We start from the raw sequence: 19,036 nt of genomic DNA, 5'->3' as shown, positions 1-19,036 counted from the left end.
TATTTTTCCTTTTCTTTATCTCAGTAAAAAATGAGAGGATAGGAATTTCCTTCTTCTTGTTAAGGCCCAAAAAGCAAAATTGAGAATCCAAATATTATGTTTCAGTCACCCCTAACAAGAAGATAACAAACAAAATGGAGAAACTCACATTATGAAAGGAATATATGGAGAAACCTAAAATGCTATTTTGGTGTAGGCATAGATGAGGAATGAAAGGAGAAACTCATTTAATGTAAAAAAAAAAAAAAACAAACAAACAAACAAATGGAAAATTCATGATGTTCAGAGCAGAGAATGAAGAAACCTAAGTTACTACATTAGTAAATCCACATATAATTGCCAAAAAAAAAAACGCCCACACAATGTTGGGGAATAAATGGTGAAACATCGAAGGCTAGGTATTTAAAAAAAATTCAAATGAAAAAAACTTCTTTTAAAATGGGAAATTAGTTAGAAACTAATGTGTTTAATATGGAGAAGAAAAGTTCTTAGAAACTTCTCAATATAAAGATTGGATAGATGGAAAAGGAGAAAAAAAAATTTCTCATTAGAGACTTGTCATGGTACCAAAGCCATAAAAGCTCTCACAAAACTACAAATATGTCAACCTTAAGTTTATTAATCTACAATCAACAAATGATGAATTTTGCATTTCCCTTCTCTAGTATGTTCAACCAATCTTTACCTAACAAGCTAGGTCAAAGTAGTTATTTGATCTAGAAATCCCAAGATCTATTGGCAATTCAAGGATAAAATCTATATGGATTTACCAATGGTACAATAAAATGTTCTTCATAGTTTATTGATGTATTCTAGGCTCTTCTCATTCATGCAAAATCACAAATCAAGAATATAAATTATGGCATCAATAAGATCAACCTGTAATAAGTTGTTTATCATCTTCAATATCTTAAGGACTACTTGTTGAGATGATAAGTTGTTCCATAAGTTTAGAGGTGTGGATCACCTTGGAGAAACCTTTTGCTTTCAATCAAAGGCAAGAGAGTGTTGCAACTGTATTGCCAACTTCAATTAATCAAGAAAAAGTACCCTTCAACAATGTCAAATTATTTTTGAAAAGATAAAAAATATTGTTGACAATTTTATAGTTATAGGCATCCTAGGGTTGGTAATGGGTCATGTTGTGTCATCTTAAGACAAGAAATAGTGAAAATTTATTGAACTTGAATACAACCAATATAATAGTTGTGTCCGAATGACTTGACACAAATATGGCTTGTGAATTATATAGATAATATGATTCATCCCATAATTTGTTTAATAAATGGGTTAAGTTAAATTGTATATAAATTGACACAAATAACCCATTAACACACATTATTCATGTGATTATAACATGTTTCATCTATTTTAAATTTAAAATTTATAAATATATTATTTTGAAATCATTTTTAGTTGATTTAACTTTTCAAGTTGAATTTTTAAAAATTTTAATTATAAGTAAAACAAAATTTAAATTTTATACTAGTTTTTTTATTTTATTTAATGTTTTACTTATAAAATATTTTAAATCCATATAACAATATATATATATATATATATATATATATATAAATACTGGGTTAGTTATTTAACTATATGTGACATTTATAATGAAAAAATAATTTTCATTATAGAAGCCCAATAAGGAAATTCCTATTTGGAAACCCCACTTGTTGTAGACCCTAGCACACTTAGAGGGAAAAGAAAGCCTGACACAATCAAGGGAAATGACTCTTCTTTGGTTCAAGAAATTTCGTAGATTTAGAGGTAAGTTTTTTTTTTTTCTTTTTTAATGGCTTTAGTTTTTGCAATCTTTTTTTTTTTTTTTTTTTTCAAATAAAAAAATATATATAATTAGATTTAGAAGTAGCACATATTATTCTATGTGGTTTCCTTCACTTCTTGTTACCTTATAGTCATTTCATGGTAGTCCATTGTCACTCATTTGATACTGTTTTTGAGCCACCTTTGAAGATTCATTGTCGATGAATTTTTTTATAGATCCCAAATGTGGCCTTAGTGGCACCCTAACATAGCTCACTTAGTTACATTTTAAGTCTAGCTCACTTAGTGGCACCTTAGCTTAGCTCTCCTAATGGCATATTAACTTAGTTAACTTAGTTGCATTTTAGGTTTAGCTCACTTGGTTGCATTTTAGATTTAGTTTAGTTAGCCTAACTCACATAGTTGCATTTTAGGAAATTTTTTAGTTGCATTTTAGTTAGCTGCACTTTAGGATAGTTCATCTAGATGCATTCTCAATTATTTCCATTTCAGTGCATTTAAGGATAGTATTTTATATCACTTTGCATGGCTTATGCATGGAGCTTTGTTTGCGGAAGAAAAAATGAGACTTTTAAGGATAGAAGGGCTTCTCTTTGGTATACAGATCAACATTGAGATTTTGGTTAAGAGAAGACTCTCTTTGGAGGGCATTCATGCCATTTTGAGTTGGAGATTGAGAGACTCCCTTTTGGAAGATTCCCTTTTGTAAACAACAAGGGTTTTTAGATTTTAGAGGAGATAAAACTCTCTTTGGAAGTGGATTCACACAATATTAGAGATTTTAAAAATAAAAATAAATAAAAAGACTATTTTGATGAGGGGAAGGAGATTGGAAAGTAGAGATACCTAGATTGGTTTTTAGAGATTGATGAGGATCCTCTTGTTTGATTGAGCACCTAAAAGCAAGACATGATATAACAAAGTCAGATTTAACTATCCCCTTGTTATCCCTTTTATGCATTGACATTAATTTGAGCATTCAACTCATATTTCTTGCATTGTACATGACTTGGATATATTAGGAGTTGCACAAAAGATACAAGTCATCAATTCCTTGTCAATAGATAAGTTGTCTATAATCAGTTCATGAATTTGAGCAATTTGGTAAAGACTATAGTGCACTATCTCCTAATACAATGTCGTAAGTCAAATTTCAAAGAGTCTTCCTAATCCAAAAAAATCTTTAATGTCATGTCCATCGCTAAGAGTCTTCCTCAATCTCTAAAACCAATCTACATCTTTGAAGAATCTTACATCTTTCCAAAAACTCAAGCCTTCCCATGCCGTGTACACTAGAGAATCCTCCTCAATAAGGTAACCATGTCTTCCTTAATCTCTAATCTCTATCTCCTCCAAAAAGAGTTCTATCTTTTCTGAAGTTTCCATTTTTCATAGATAGATGAAAGTTTTCCTTTCTTAAAATTTCTCCATGTTTTTAATCTTCTAAAAAGGATTACTTCCATCCTAAGTTTCCAATGTTGTCCCCTCCTAAAGAGACTCCTACTTCCTCTAAAAAAACTCAAATGTTGTGAATAAACCCTCATGCTATACTATGAAAACCATCTCCTCATTGAAAAGGTGTTGGGAACCCCAGATTACTCCGTTCCCATACCCTGGATCTCGTAGGGTGCATACATCTATCCCTAAGCATCTCTAAACTATCGCATCAGAATAAAATGAAAATAAAAACCTTTATTAATTATAGATCTAAAGATATAGTACTCATACCTAGATCTGGATGTTCACAGATCAATTCATTGTGGTGAAAAACATGTCTGAATGGTCTAAAGGTCTTGTACACCCAATATCTTTAGTTCAATGACTCAAACCAGGATCTTGACACTCTAAAGTGTAGGCATTGAAAGGAAGGAAGATATGATTCTCTCTCTCTCTCTAGAGGTGGAAGATGACCCTAACCAAAAAGTGATAGAAATCCTAATCCCTAAGGAGGTATTTATAGGGTTCCCCTATTGGAGTTAAATGACTTGAGCTCACCAAGGCTTAGGTCATGGGTCTTAATTGATTAATTAACTATATAGAACCATCTAATTAATCAATTAGTCTAATCTAGAGACCTTGTTAACTATGCCTTGTGCAACCTTGCGTAATTACCAAAACACCCTTATGCAAAATAGTGAACCTAGAGCCAATCCAACTTTCATAAATTGTGTCATCATAATATATGAGTTTAGAATAGAGACCACTGAAACTCATAGAAGTACTGACTCCCTCAAAATCCAATTCTAAATTTGATTCAACATTCCACTAAAGAGAATCAACTACACTCCAGTATCTTATGTAAATAACAACGAGATGAAACTCGGGTCCGTGACCTACTATCCACTGCATGCAGACTCTCCATGAACTAATGTTCGTAATCTAACAAGGCAGTACTATCACCTATCAAGATTACCTCTTAAATCCTTGAGTTATAGATTCCACTTATTATGTAATCAATTAACATATTGTAGCTCTAATGAGCATATGTCAAATTTCACCAATGGAATTACTACGACCACAAATTTATGATCACATGTCCTTTGGATCACTCAAGGGGACACACTGTCTCAATCCATGAGATGTCATGGTGCTTCTATTGAGAATACCTATTGCCACCAATCTCCATCTATAGTAACCCAATCAATAAGGATATATGACAACTTTGGGATTTCACCCATAGGTTAAAGCCTCCTATTGATTTTTGCACATACTAAATATCATTTCAAAGTTGAGAGTCTATGTAATATAGTAGCTTGGTGAATCATGAAAATTGCTAACCTTGCATCATGATTCACCATAGGTTCTGTCTAGTGTGCATCACATACACTAGTGCACTCACTATGGGAAACCCATCTTGATGGCCAAGACAAGTCATCCCTATAGGAGAGACATGGCTAACATTATGGAGATAGGAACATCCACAGTTTTAGAGATTTTCATAAAGGAAGGATTCTTTGGATACTCACAGTTGCCATAGAATTTTGAGGAGAAGATTCTTATTGGAAAGGGAATTCACGCTACATTAAAGGAAAAATGAGATTGAGATATGGAAGGCATACATGACATGGAATTTTAGGAAGGTTAGGACTCTTAGAGAGGATGATGGGCATAGAGATTGGAATACACCATATTGACTTGGATTTTGATAGGACTCTCTTGGTCCACAACTGCTCATAAGGAAAGAAAAGATATTGATTATGGAAAAAGGGATTTGGATAGAGTAGGATTCTTCTTTAAGGAGTTTTTGAAGATTGAGGAGGGGATTTTGATTCACACCATATCGAAATTGGAAGTGTCCACAACCTTGGAGTGGGGAAATTAGATAGGAAACTCACAAATTGGGATTTTTTTTTTTTTTTTTTTAAGGGATTAGGCCATTAAAGGAGGGGTTGCCACTTGAGATACACAACTATCATTTGGATATATGATATTAGAGTTTTTAAAGGAGATGGGACTCTTCTATGTTCACAATTTATAAGTTAACAACCTTGAGAAAGGGACCTAAGGTTGCCACTAATTGAGAGTGAAGAAAAAAGAAGTCTTAAAAAAAGCAAGAAGAAATCAAGTTTTATCTTTTCTAGAGGAAAGGTATGTTCTTCAATTCTCTCTACATCTTGATTATGATCATCTCTCCATCTTTTTCTTCTCCATTCATCTTACTTAGATATAGGAATTCTATTTGATTGGTGTGGATGCATAGGTCATAAAGATTGTTAGGAATTTTTTAAAATTACTTGATGTTGTAATTTGAGAATTTTTTATAATTACATATTGTTGAATGTTTATGAGTTGATGAAAATTGTTTGTTGTTCAATGCTTGAGAATTTTGATAATTCCATGATTGTTGATTGCTTGTTGATGGTTAATAACTATATGTTATTGATTGTTAGATAATTGTTGATGATTACATATTAATATCTGCTTATAAATTGTTTGTGATTGCATGAAGATTATTGATATTATATGTTGTTTGATGTATGATTGAAATTACATTTAGGATCAATTCTTCCTTCTATTTTTTTTTTTTTTTAGTTATTTATTCTCACTTGGTTCAAGCCATTCGAAAAAAAAAATATCATGATAATTGGCTTTGTATGAATTTGATATTTGTTTTGGTTCATTCCTATTTCAATTTTTCTCTTTAGGTAAATTAATGTTTGTGATTCACCTCATTACACTTACACTTTCACTCACTGATTTTCAGCACACACTAAAGTTTATCACTTCATTTTAGTGCACACGCACACACACACTTTCTTCCTTAGTTGTATTCTTACTCTTGTTTTTGTAATTTCGTGTGACCTTTGTGATTATTTTTTTTAAACTTGCTTTTTAAATTTTTTTTTCCAATTATAATTGACTCACAATCCATTTTTAACTCATCTTTTGGCATCTCTAAGTTGTAAAAAACAAAAAAAAAAAAAAAAAAAAAATCTTTTTAAAAATATATGTCAATATGTTTCAATTGGTATGCATTTTTCTTAATGATATTCATTTTTTTTTCTTATTTTTGTACATATTAATCCAAGTTCATGGCTCCAAACAAACTGAAATGATTCTTTGCCTCAATGAGCTTACTAATATTCATATGACGTTAAGGATGCATAAATTTAATTCATGTATAATAAATAGGGGCTTGATGAGGCCTACATACATTCAACTTTTCAAAAGTCTACTGACTTGAAAAATTGAAACTAAATAACTTATGGTTTTTATAAAATTATTTTCATGCTTGGAACATATTCATAACCTTTTAAATTTATTAATTAAATTTAATTTGGGTTCAAAATCTTTTTTTTTAATGAAGAGATTTAAATTAGTTTTTACACAGGTTTAGTTTTAACCCTATTTTGGATACTCGAATTGATTTTGCAAAAATCAATTATTTTTCAACTCCTTTAATTTTTTTCCAATACTTTTTCCTTAATCTACACTTCTCAAAGTTAATTTTAGGACCATGTTTCATTGAAAGTCAATTCCTTAAGTGGAAGAAAAAAAAAACACTTTTTCTTACACCTATTGCACTGACCTTGTTTTGTAGTAGGGGTTGTTTGGCTTAATTTAAAAAATTTCTATGTGATTTAATCATGCTTCTATTTTTCTTGTAATATGAACATGTTAAATGTATTGAACATTTTTTCCTTGATTTTATCATGTTTTTAGGTTAGTCAAATAAATCCATTTTGATATGCAATTGAAATTTGCCTTATTTCTTACCAATGTGCTTATAATTAAATATGGTATTAAATAGGATACTATTTAATGATTTGGCATTTTGGGTTGTAATTTAGACACATAGGAGATGTTGTCCAATTTTTTTTTATGGTGAAATTCTATTTCTAGATTTTTTTTATTTTTTTATAGGATTTATTTTACAAGTGTCTTTGTTCTAACCTATGTTGAATGTTATGTGGAATGATGCTAATTTATTTTAATTTTGGTATTAAACAAGACATGACTAATTTATTTGGTCAATTGGAATGTCTTCTAGACTTGTTAAGGATGGTGTAGAATTTTTATTTTAGTGAAATACCATATCTGCATATTTTATTTGGATTTAGTTTGCAAGTGTCTCTGTTCTACCTTGTTACTGAAAATCTTATTTAATATTGATAATTTAGCTTCCTTAGGCACATACCCACCGAGGCAACACCAAGCAAAGCTAATTTATTCCAAAATAAAATGATGATCAAGAATAAAGCAATAAGTGAAGAAATAAATATAAATAAAAAATTAAAAACTAAAGGAGAAAAAAGAAAAAAGCAAATATAAACCTCCAAAGAAAAAACGCTATTTGAAAATGTCCCAATTCAAAATTTGTAAAGTTTCAAGAAAGAAATTATTAAATAATTTATGAAAAATAAAGAAGAGTGATGTGGTATTTATAGGCTTAGAGTGTGTTTAGCAGTTTCTGCTAGAAATGTTTTTAGTGAAATTATCTCCTCTGAAAGTGTTTTTAAGAGAATCACATATAAAGTGTTTCTCCAAAAAAACACTATAAGTAAATTTTCGACACTACAAGTGATATTTTATATTTTTTTAAAAAAATTCTAAAATTTGGCAAATATCTATTTTTTTTCAAAAACATTTTTTGAGCTAAAAGCACTGTAATCCCATGGGACACAACGAGGACATTATATCTGCATGGGGGAGGGTGTTTGTGACATCTCACATCGGATAGAGGAGAAAGTTTATGGTGCTATATAAGTATGGACTCCTCCTAATCTTATAGATACGTTTTAAAGCCGTGAGAGTCTCTTTGGATCTAAAGTGAACAATATTTACATGATTGAGAGCGAGTCGTTACATCATATGACATTAATGACTTTAAATACAACAATATCACATATTATATTATAAGATATATTAAATTTTGACATTTATCATGTTTGTTTTTTTCCATGACACATATCAAAAGGTTCCCATATAAAAGAAAAAATAATCTTGTGATAAATTAAAAATCATAATAATAAATTAATTAATTAATTTTGATTATTAAAATAGTAAATAATATAATTATCATGATTAAATAATTCATGGTAATTAAAATAATGATAATTATTGTCATAAAAATAATCAATCTCTAGAAAGTTACGAGATGATATCAAAACAAATTTTTTGACCCTATAAATGGAATTCTCCTCTCTTTTCATATGCCAATTTGAAGAGTAAAGAAGAATTTGACAAATTTCTTGAAGACTTGAGCTTGGTTAGCAACTATTTTTTCAAAATAATTTTTCTATTTGGAAATAATTTTCTATTCTAGTAATTAGAAGACTATTTCATTTTTTTTCTTTTACAAAAAATGTAGTATTTTTAGAGAACATTTTATAGTTGTTTTTATGTTTTCTTACAATTGTTTTAAAAAATAATTATATGAGCATGGAAGATGATTATAAATAAAACATTATATATATATATATATATATATATATATATATATATATATATATAAATTAAAACATATTTAAAGGCATAGAAAACAAGTCAAGATCATTTCAAATCCCAAACATTTTTTTGTTCTATAAAAACAATCTTTTGTTTTATAAAACATTAAAAAACAATTTTCAACCATTGTTTTCAAAAATAATTTTTTAATAGAGTCTCAAAGATTTTTTTAAGATTTAAAGATTTCTTGAAGTGTTTATTTAAAAGACCACTTCCATCCAAAGTGAAAACATTGAAGTGTTTGAAGGCATTTCTGTCTTTTTGTAGGACATATTAAGATTGTTCCCAATTTCATATAAAGAGAAATCTAAATGCATCCATTCAATCTTTCAATTTTTCGTTTTTTAAAAATAAACTCTATGTATGAAATTATCAAAATACCCTCTTTGTTTACCTCTGAAGAAAATGATCAGGAAAAAAAGAAAAAAAAAGAAAAAAAATGGAGAAGAAATAGAATTAAGATTTTGCATATATATATATTCTCTTTTTAAAAAAATTACTTGCCCTTTTAAAAGAAAGAAAATTTGGATATGTGGTGAAAAATGAAAAGAGAAGAAAAGAGGGTATACGTCCGAAAATTGGGCTTCCAATCACTCTTTTCCATGAATCCATGCATGAATACTAATTAAGCCAAGTCTTCTCCACCCCCTTTGCGTCCATCTTTCTCTTATCCCCTTCCCTCCTTCCTCCTCTATTTTCTCATGGCCGCCATTCATCATCAATGATTCAATCTTCCCCATTCTTATTATTTTTCCCATTTACTTTCTTATTTCTTTTAGGGTTCTGACATAAAATAATCCATATATACTTTGATTTTCCCAGAAAACTGTATCTTCTTATCCTCCATGTATCATGGAAAACAACTTTGAGAACCCTTTCCATGGCGCCGGTCAAGTTGGACAGGCGGTTCTGGAACCAACGAGGCGGTCTAGTCCACGAACACCGCCATTCCCCTATTCATCGCTGCCTTTTGCTTCATCCAACGCTAAGTCTCCAACACCCAGCCCTAGCCCGGTTGTCATTCCACCTGGTCACAACATTGTTGCACCAACCTTAACCGAGCCGGTCTGGGAAACCGTACAGAGGGACTTATCGCGAATTCTGAGCAATTTGAAGCTTGTTTTGTTCCCTAATCCTCACCGTGAAGACCCCGGGAAGGCCTTGAGGGATTGGGACCTCTGGGGGCCGTTCTTCTTTGTCATCTTCCTCGGTCTCACCTTGTCCTGGTCTGCATCCATCAAAAAGGTGAGTACCATACCTTCAGAAATGGCGAATCTTGAGTGAGATTCTGACCACCTATGTCGTTTATTTTCCAGTCCGAAATTTTTGCTGTTTCATTTGCACTGCTTGGAATCGGTGCAATCGTTCTTACATTGAACGTCCTCCTCCTGGTATGTAGATTTTCATATTTTCGCAGACCCGAGCTTTCACCATTTGTTTTGAGAAGAAAAGCATACACAAAAGATATGTAACCTTCATTCTTGTAAATAACAGGGAGGGAAAATAATCTTCTTCCAAAGCCTCAGCCTTCTGGGCTACTGCCTGTTTCCTCTGGACATAGGAGCCCTGATTTGCCTGTTCAAAGGCCATTTCATAGCAAGGATGATTGCCGTGTTTGTTACCATGTTCTGGAGCTCTTGGGCTGCCTATCCATTCATCAGTTCTGCTGTCACCCAGAAGAGAAAGGCACTCGCCCTTTACCCTCTCCTCCTCATGTATGTTTCTGTCGCTTTTCTGATCATCGCCACCAGCTAATCTGTACAAAGATTGATTCAACCAACACAGCATGTACACTAGCAGCATGTATACTAGCAGCATGTGTACTTCTCGTAGATGATCCTTGTTTTGTATATTAATTTGAAAGAAAAACACAGATGAACCATAATCATCGAGGCCTGCACTCATATTGAATCAACAGTCTACATAGTTATTATTTTATAAGAAGATTCTTATTGTAGAGTTCTCCACATATACTTAAAAATGGGCAATGACTACAACAATCACATGATCCTTGGAATGAGTTAGTTGTAATCAGTCTTGAAGGTGATTTCGTCTAGAATGGCTCAAAAACTTGCCTCCTCTGTTGATGGTCGCCTCAAGAAATACCGTAAACTATTACCAAGAACCTGCCAAGTTTGGTAGTGTTAAAATTCTGCAACATGGAGATGAATGTTCCTAAACAAAACCAACCCTCAGCTCAGCTCGACTACCAAACTCAACTCTGTTATATTGTATTTTCTTTAACCATCTTAACTAGTTTTAGTCTTCAATCATAACTATTAGACTAGCAAGGCTGTTTTTTGGCCTTGGAAGACAGTTTGAATCCCCCTCTGATTGCTAATTTTACCTGTTGGAGAGGCTTGATGATGGCTTTTCCGCGGTAGCTGACATGAAACTTTGCCTTGGCCAACAAACCCTAGAAGTGGAAACAAAAATTTGATGACAAATTAGTAAATTTGGGCTATCCTCCTTTAAAGACCTGAAAATTGCAGCACGTACAAAGTGACTATTACCTCAGTGTCAAACTCTCCTGATTCAACATCTATGTTAATGTCAGTGATGCTCTTTACGAGATCCACCAGTAATCCAGGGCGATCTGCAGTTTCCACATAAAGCAAGCTGCAACAAGGATAAGAACTAAGTTACTATTTGCCTGCTGATCAAGGCATTGCCCCACAACATTAGGAGGGTAGTGTCATGTGGGGCTTCAACCTCAACAATTATTTTCAAATGTGGGGCACTGATTAGGTGGCAAGAGTCCCATCATATTGAGAAATAAACCAAAACACAAGTCCCATCAGATTGCGAAATATAACAAAACAAGCATTACCTTCGGTCAGGACCATCATCATTAACACTTATGTGGGTCGCTATGTCCACATCAACCTGATGAAGCCAAACACAACAGAAGAAGTACATGGATAAGTAAATGCCATCTTTAAAGGGAAAGAAAATGTTTGCATCAGCAACGAAGTGCAAGTCTGAGTGGATATGTGATTGCTGTCCACTTGGGATGCATAATAAAGAGTGAAAAGTTCATCTCTAAAAAGCAAAACAAAATCCAATAGGGAGATCCCTTTTTCACACACTCCCTTGATAATTGGAACATATATTGTAAATTACAGAATAAAGAAATAGCAATCAGTGTATTCTCAAATCAAGGTCACTATTGGGAATCTGACATATTATCTTTGATGGATATCGAATCGATCCATTATAAATCATGTACATGTAAATGGAAGGCAGAAACTGATTGACAGAGAAATATTCTCTTATATCTCTTATTACCAATAAATTTCAAAGCCTACCACCCCCAATAGAGAAGACAATGGAGCCAAGCCCCTCAATAGGGATGTTTTAACCACCATACCCATGGCTGGGAATGCAAGCTTTGCGAGATGAAGTTCACAGACTATAACAATCATCAGAGCACCACACACATAAGTGCAAGTGCTTGAGCAGACGTGTGTGCCAAGAAAGCAGCATTCATTACCAAGTGCTAGTGGCTTATATCACACACATGATAGCATACATCTCAACTGATGGCTAAACATCATAATATGATTATTCTGGGTGAAGTGTTGTCTTACAACAATAATGGTCCACCATTGTGGTAAGTAAAATTTTTACGAATGAAAAATAAAATCAGAACCTGTTGTTTTGGTGGCGTAATTCCAAAGGCTACTCCCATAGCTAACTGCTCGCTTGATTCCTGGACCACAAATTCAGAAAATTTAAGAAACTTAAAAAGAGAGCAAATCTTACAAGAGATCTCTATCAAGGGGCATGTCAAGCCAAGAAACAAATATTTACAAAGGAATACCGGGTGATACTGAAGCATATTGTTTATAATCGTCAAACGAATTGCCTCAAGCAACTCAGGATCCTCAACTTTTCTACCAGTATCACTGCAAACAACGACCAGCACTAAATTGACCAGAATCAACAGAAAACATCAATCGCACAACCTCATTTAAAATGCTTGTGAAAAAACAATGTCCAAAATATGAAGGTAAATCATATTTTCAGAAATTCTTTTTGCAAAGTCATTTCAGGGAACAAGGACCAGGTCTAAATCGACTAGAACCATTGGAAAACAAACATTACATGAATTGATCTGAAATGCTTTTAAAAACTTTGGCATTCAACTATGGAGGCATATTGTGTTATGAAAAACACATTTGCAATGTAAATTCCAGAAAATACCACATTTTTGTTATCATCAATAGAAGTATATCACTATGCTTTGAGGTGCTTTTATAGTTTAAGAGTCTAGTTAATGCATTCAAGTATCTCCAGCCTAAGGAAATTCAGTTTTAAGATAAGCTAATAGAGGTTTAGGTTTGAGAATGACAGAGGTCTAAACTTCCGAGTAAAATGAAATGTACTTAACTCGTTAAAAATTAATATCGTATCTTTTAAGGAGAGTCAAGAAGAAAATTCCTTAAAAATGGCAGTATTCCAGTAACAGAGAAAAATAGATGCTAGAGAACTTAACAAGCATATCTATAATGCAGAAAAATAGGTAAAACAAAAAAATGGTCATTAGCAACAAAATTGGGAGATATCAGTAACAAGGTGGAATGAAAGAAAAGAATTGATAGATATGGGAATTGAAGCAAAAATGCATCTAAATTCTACTCCACGGACTTACGCTTTGGTGATGGCAAATGTGTTGTGCTTTCCCGAAGAATCCAAAAAGACATTTGCTTTAACAACATTCAGCCCTAGATTTTTAAGTGCATTCATCTGCAAGCAATTTAAAAAAGCTAGATGATGTATCAGAAATCCTATTGTAGAAAGATAAAGGTACTCAAACTGAGCCAAAGACAAAGGAACTCACAGAACCAATAATTTCCTTTTCTGGGTATGAGTCAATAAAATGGCAGAAGCAAAAAATTAGACAAACAAAAATATCTGATCCAGAAATGTAAAAGTTATTATACAGTGTCGAGAAGCGCTCCCAAGCGATCACCAAAAGTTATCTCCACAATAGTTGCATTTGGATCCGAGTCTTGATCTATTATAACTTTGGGAGTGGGAATTGCATCAGTATCATCATAATTTCCATCTGGTTTCCCATCCTGTTCCACCAGTCCAACAACCAAAGACAAAAAGAAATAAGAAGAATTTGACACTCAACGACAACCCATAACATAAATTGGCATCATTTGATACCTTCAAAGCTGTTGCCGATGATGCCCTTGGAGTGATTGTAGACACGGAAGAGGACAGCCTGAAAGCAAACCACACATACTTTAGTAAGGGAAATGACTTAAGAGTAAGGTACTTAGACATATTACACATTCTCAATGCCAAATGGAACAAATGCACATAAACCAAAATTATCCAATCAACAAAAGAGAGCTAGCCTATAGTTGTATCCAAGTATGCCAAAACCCATTTGGGGGATACCGTAGTAATTTTTATTTCATATTGATTTGATTCCAAGGATCATATTTACATCTACAGAATGAAATAGCATATGCTCAAACAAGCAAACAATAACCATCCGTCTTTTCTTATATTAAAGAATCATAAATATTTTTTAGATGCAACTTAAATAAGAACTATTAAATGTAGCATCAACACATTTATAAGATATTCTTGATACCTAGATGAACCAGATTCATGGACCAATAACATCCAACAAAAATTTACTATTCTAACAATATGCCATTTTTCAAACTCTGTTTCACCCTCGGAACCATCAATCACAAAAAGTCAATAGATGAGCAACACAAACCCATTCTCTACATTTACGTCTATATCCACAAATAAACACCAAAAAGAAACTGACAGTATCATATTATTCATTGGGCTTGCCATTCAGCTTTAGGAATCTCCAAAACACAGTATCTACCAAAGGCAGTCAGCCACTATTCTCAGCTGACTGCAATTTTCTGGCTTTCCAAAGTCAAATTTAGGACAAGGGATATGATATGAAAAGGCAAGCATTTTTCAATAATGGAGCACAAGGCAGTTTACAGTCAAGTTCATGAAAAACACCAAGGCTCAGGGAGGCAAAGACATAGCACCCATTGATTCCATCTCTTGAAATACGTGCATCCATCAATATCTATTGCATCAATTCATCAAAAAATCACAAAAATGGTCTATAATTGTAAACTTTAATCCTACTGAGTATCATACTTCCAATTAGATCATAACCCATACAAGAAAAAAGAAACATCGGTGTGTTATTAATCTTTTCCAGCATTTATATCAGTTTTTTACCAAAATCCACTAGCCAAATATAGAAACACACAAGATCTCATCAACATGATGACAATAGTGCTATAAATTATGAACCCATCCTCAATATAATCCAAGTCGTTAAACCAGAACAGTAAATACCCAAACCCCAATTAAAAAGGGAAACAATAAATACCCAGAAAATGGAGGAAACTACACTTCAAAACTGAGCATTACATCAAAAAGAAAACCCAGAAAAGAGCCCAAAAAAATTAGCATACCTTCCCTTAAGAGGAACACAAGGAGGATGGAAATCCCATCCAAAGGAGACTCTACAGATGCAAAGCAGAGGGTTTTCAAGGGCCTTGAGACTGCTATGACTGGAGTTGACTCCAACACACCCAGAAGAAGCCACGGGCAAAGCCATTTGCAAGTTCTGCACCAAACCCAGAAAAATTTGACACTTTTTTCCTCAATTCAGAAGGGGTTCAAGAGGAACACTTCAAAGGGTCAACAAAGAGCTTGGGTATGGGGGTTTTTGTCCTAGGAATCTCAGCCATGCCACATGAGTCATGAGAGATGAGATTTGTGACACTTTTTATCATGTATTTGTATTATCTAATCATCTGCAACTGAATGGATGCTGGCAACATCTTTGCCATCCATTGGAAAACAGTGACACCTTTGGTCAGGGATGGGCACCATATCTCCCCTTTTCGTACCCAGCCAAGACTCGTCTCTGGAAGGGGCCACATCTTCTAAGATCTAGGCTGAGTGGTTAGGTGGATTTTTCCTAATTGTTGGTGAGGGTTGGGCTATTTATTATCTCCAAAAAAGTACACATCAATATTTTTTAACTATATTTTTCCTTTTATAGATAATAAATATTAAATTTATTTTTAAAAATAAAATAAAATAAAAACATGTTTTATTGTAATATGACAAAAATAATAATAATTTTTTCTTTTTTGTGATTTTTTAACAATTATAGAAAAATTTTGATATTTATAAGTGGAAAAAAAATATGTTACTCATTATTTCATTCAAATAAAGGTATAAATATAATACTAAAATATACTATTCCACACTATAACCCAATCCTTAATGCTATATTTGGTTCCCGAAACCCAATCCTTAATGCAATGTTTGGTTTTCGAAACCCAATCCTTAATGTTAAGTTTGGTTTCCGGAAAGCATTAAGGAAAGAAAAAAAAAATACTAAAAAAAATAGTTTCTAATATTTGGTTTCATTATTGAAAATATAAAAGAAAATCAAATATAATTAAAATTAATTAAAATTTTATGTATTTTAAATTTATTTAATCTTTATATAATAGAGAAAAATAAGTTAAATGAGTTTGAAAAAATATTTTAAAATAGTTTATTGATTTTTAATCTATTTTTTATTTTACTTTTTTACTTTTTCTTTCCTTTATATTTTCCCAAAATTTTCAAAAACCAAATATAACCTAAATATTAGATGTCAATCTTTTTTGTTATTAAAGAATATTGGTATGTTGGTTAAAGGTCTTATTTTAATACCTAGGAATTTTTATTTTTTTAATAGTCTTCATCCTAATTAAAATTTTTAATATGTTTTGTGAATTTTTTTTTTTTTTTTTCTCATTTTCTTCTCCTCATAAAAAGTGAAGAATTTGAAATTATGTAAATTTCTATAAAAAAAAATTTAAAAAAAATCTAAAGTATAAATAAGCATCAATAAAAGAGAAAAAATAATCAAAAAAATTAAATTTTTTATTTGGTCTATCATAGATAATATAAAATAAAATTAAAGCATAAGGAAAATTTTTTAGAAGATAAAATGATGAAATAATTTTAAATAATTATTTATTTTAAATTTTTTTAGTTTTACTTCACCTTATTTCCTTCCCCTATTTACTTTTCTTTTGCACATTTCCTTATATCTTTCCATATCCAAATGAAGTGTTAGTCTTTGTTTGGGAGATAGAAAGTATGAGAGAAAGACAAAAAAAAAAATGAAAAGGATGTTAGGCTTTAGCAAATTTGGATCTATTTGATAATTGTTTTTTAAAATAGCTATGAGATGTTTTGTAAAAAAAAAAGCTTATTTGAAAACCTAAAATATTTTTAACCTATTTTTAATATTTTTAAATATGTTTTAAAAATAATTTTTATGTTTAGTGTTTCATTTTTAATAATTATAATTATTTTTTAAAACAAAAAAAATGAAAATAATATAAAACAACTAAAAGACATTTTATGAAAACATCCTATTTTTTGTTGTCAAAAATAGAAAACAAAAATAATTTTTGGTTGTCAAACATATTTGCCTAATTTTTTTATTTTGGAGAATAAAAAACTGTTGTTGCCAAACAAGCCCTTTATATTGTATTTTCTTTTTGCATATAAACCATGAAGAATTTAAAATTACATAATGGTTTGTTGGAATCTTGAAAATTTAAAGTAAAGAAAATTGAATGAAAATAAATAATAAAAAGTTTAAACCAAATTTAAATATAATGAATTTCTTTCATAAGGCTTTTTGTAGACCCTTCCAAAACCAATAGTTTTTCTTTTGTTTTTGAGACCACCAGGGAGAGTGAGATTTTTCCATGTTTTTTTTAAGTGGGGGGAACCTCTTTCTAGAGAAAAACCAGCTACATGGACGTGTAGCAGGAAGCATGGCAGGCCATGGTGGTGCTGAGGATGACATCTCTCCCGAGCAATGCACCAATGTTTTCAGAACCGGACCGGTCATTGAACCGGAAAAGTTACCGGTTCACCGGTCGGACCGGCGGTCGAACCGCTATCGAACCGGTGACGTCATAAATATATATTTTATTATTTTATATATTATAAAAAATTAAAAAATGAATAAATTCTATGTAAATTTTGACATATATTATAAAAAATGAATAAAAAATGAACCGCTATTCTCTTCTTTTCAAACAAAAGCTGCTCCAAGAAACCCCAAAATAGGTATTGTAATGCCTAACGACTTTACTTTTACAAATCCAACAACATAAAAAGATAACAACTTGATCAATAGAGATGAAATAGAATATAAGAGAATAGCCCCTCCCTGTTTCCCAAGAACTAATTAGATATTAGTTCCTCAAAAGTAAAAAAAGACCCTTAAATATTCGCCTTTTCTACTTGATGATTAAGAAGGCGTATATCCACATGTTTCAGTAGCATCTTAAAGAACACTTATCCACAGTTCTTGCATCAAATACTTGGAATTGCTCAGTACATTCCTCCCTTTCGTAAATTGTTGGAGGCACCACCAATCACAAGAACAGCAGTGCGGCTAGCTCATCTCCAGCTGCTCCTCAAACCAACTTTTCTCTTCACAAAAGTTTCCAGGCTGCAGCAATAGAAATTTTAAAAGAGGGAAAAAGTGTGATCAGAGAAACCTCCTAGAATATGGATTAACAACCATAAGAATAAACACTAAATTTAATTTCCATCCATGTAAAATAGGTACACTGTTCCCATAGAACACCATACATACATGAGAGTGGGGGCAGAGAAGGTTGTAGAGATGATCACCACACCTTTCAACAAGTTTCTGTTGTACATTTCATAATAGATACTGTGGGCAAAGTGGCAACCTCCAACGCCGGGGTGGGCTACTAGCTGGAAGAGGGGGGGAGCTTTCCAACGCAGGCGGGCGTCGTGGGTCACCGGCGAGACCTGTGTGAATGTCACAGGTCGTCGGCGGGCAGAGGAGAGGGGGGAAGCTACCCTTGGCTGCCGGTGGGATCTCTCTTGCTGTCGTGGCTACCGGCGGGATCTCTCTTGCTGTCGCAGGCCGTCGGCGGGATCCCTTGGTGTCGTAGATGGGACGGCGACGACGGGCGAAGGAGGAAGGGCTGGAGCTGGAGCAGATCCCTTGCAGCGGCGCAGCGGTGGAAATCTCCTTGGCTTAAATAGGACTCCAAAACGGCGTCATTTTGATGCCAGTAGCATCAAAACGACGTCGTTTAGATGTTGGTTTAAAAAAAAAAAATCAATTGAACCGGTCGGTTCGTCCGGTTCACCGGTTAGACCGCCAGTTCGACCAGTTCGACCCCGGTTCGATCCCCATCCGGTCCAGTGACCGGCCGGTCCGGTCCGGTTT

At 32.7% G+C, this 19,036-nt stretch overlaps 3 protein-coding genes across 3 annotated transcripts; 2 read left to right on the top strand and 1 right to left on the bottom strand.

Moving 5' to 3' along the window:
• The first annotated feature begins 9,588 nt into the window (after positions 1-9,588).
• LOC132254329 (protein YIP4b-like) lies at positions 9,589-10,020 on the top strand. The gene has a single exon (XM_059739738.1). The coding sequence runs from the start codon at positions 9,589-9,591 to the stop codon at positions 10,018-10,020; it is 432 nt and encodes a 143-aa protein (XP_059595721.1).
• A 14-nt stretch (positions 10,021-10,034) lies between these two features.
• LOC100854354 (protein YIP4a) lies at positions 10,035-10,491 on the top strand. Its single transcript, XM_003632872.4, has 2 exons — positions 10,035-10,127; positions 10,231-10,491. Exons 1-2 carry the CDS (start codon positions 10,035-10,037, stop codon positions 10,489-10,491), a joined length of 354 nt encoding a protein of 117 aa, XP_003632920.2.
• A 120-nt stretch (positions 10,492-10,611) lies between these two features.
• Positions 10,612-15,740, bottom strand: LOC100853428 (ACT domain-containing protein ACR11). The gene is made up of 10 exons (XM_003632862.4): positions 15,213-15,740; positions 13,915-13,972; positions 13,683-13,820; positions 13,391-13,485; positions 12,560-12,644; positions 12,389-12,448; positions 11,567-11,622; positions 11,250-11,355; positions 11,084-11,152; positions 10,612-10,862 (listed from the first exon to the last, which is right to left on the bottom strand). Exons 1-10 carry the CDS (start codon positions 15,356-15,358, stop codon positions 10,800-10,802), a joined length of 876 nt encoding a protein of 291 aa, XP_003632910.1. The 5' UTR covers positions 15,359-15,740; the 3' UTR covers positions 10,612-10,799.
• Positions 15,741-19,036: the final 3,296 nt, after the last annotated feature.

This window comes from Vitis vinifera, chromosome 9 (assembly GCF_030704535.1).
Source record: "Vitis vinifera cultivar Pinot Noir 40024 chromosome 9, ASM3070453v1".
Classification (NCBI taxonomy): Eukaryota; Viridiplantae; Streptophyta; class Magnoliopsida; order Vitales; family Vitaceae; genus Vitis; species Vitis vinifera.
This window is presented reverse-complemented; position numbering and strand designations above follow the sequence as displayed.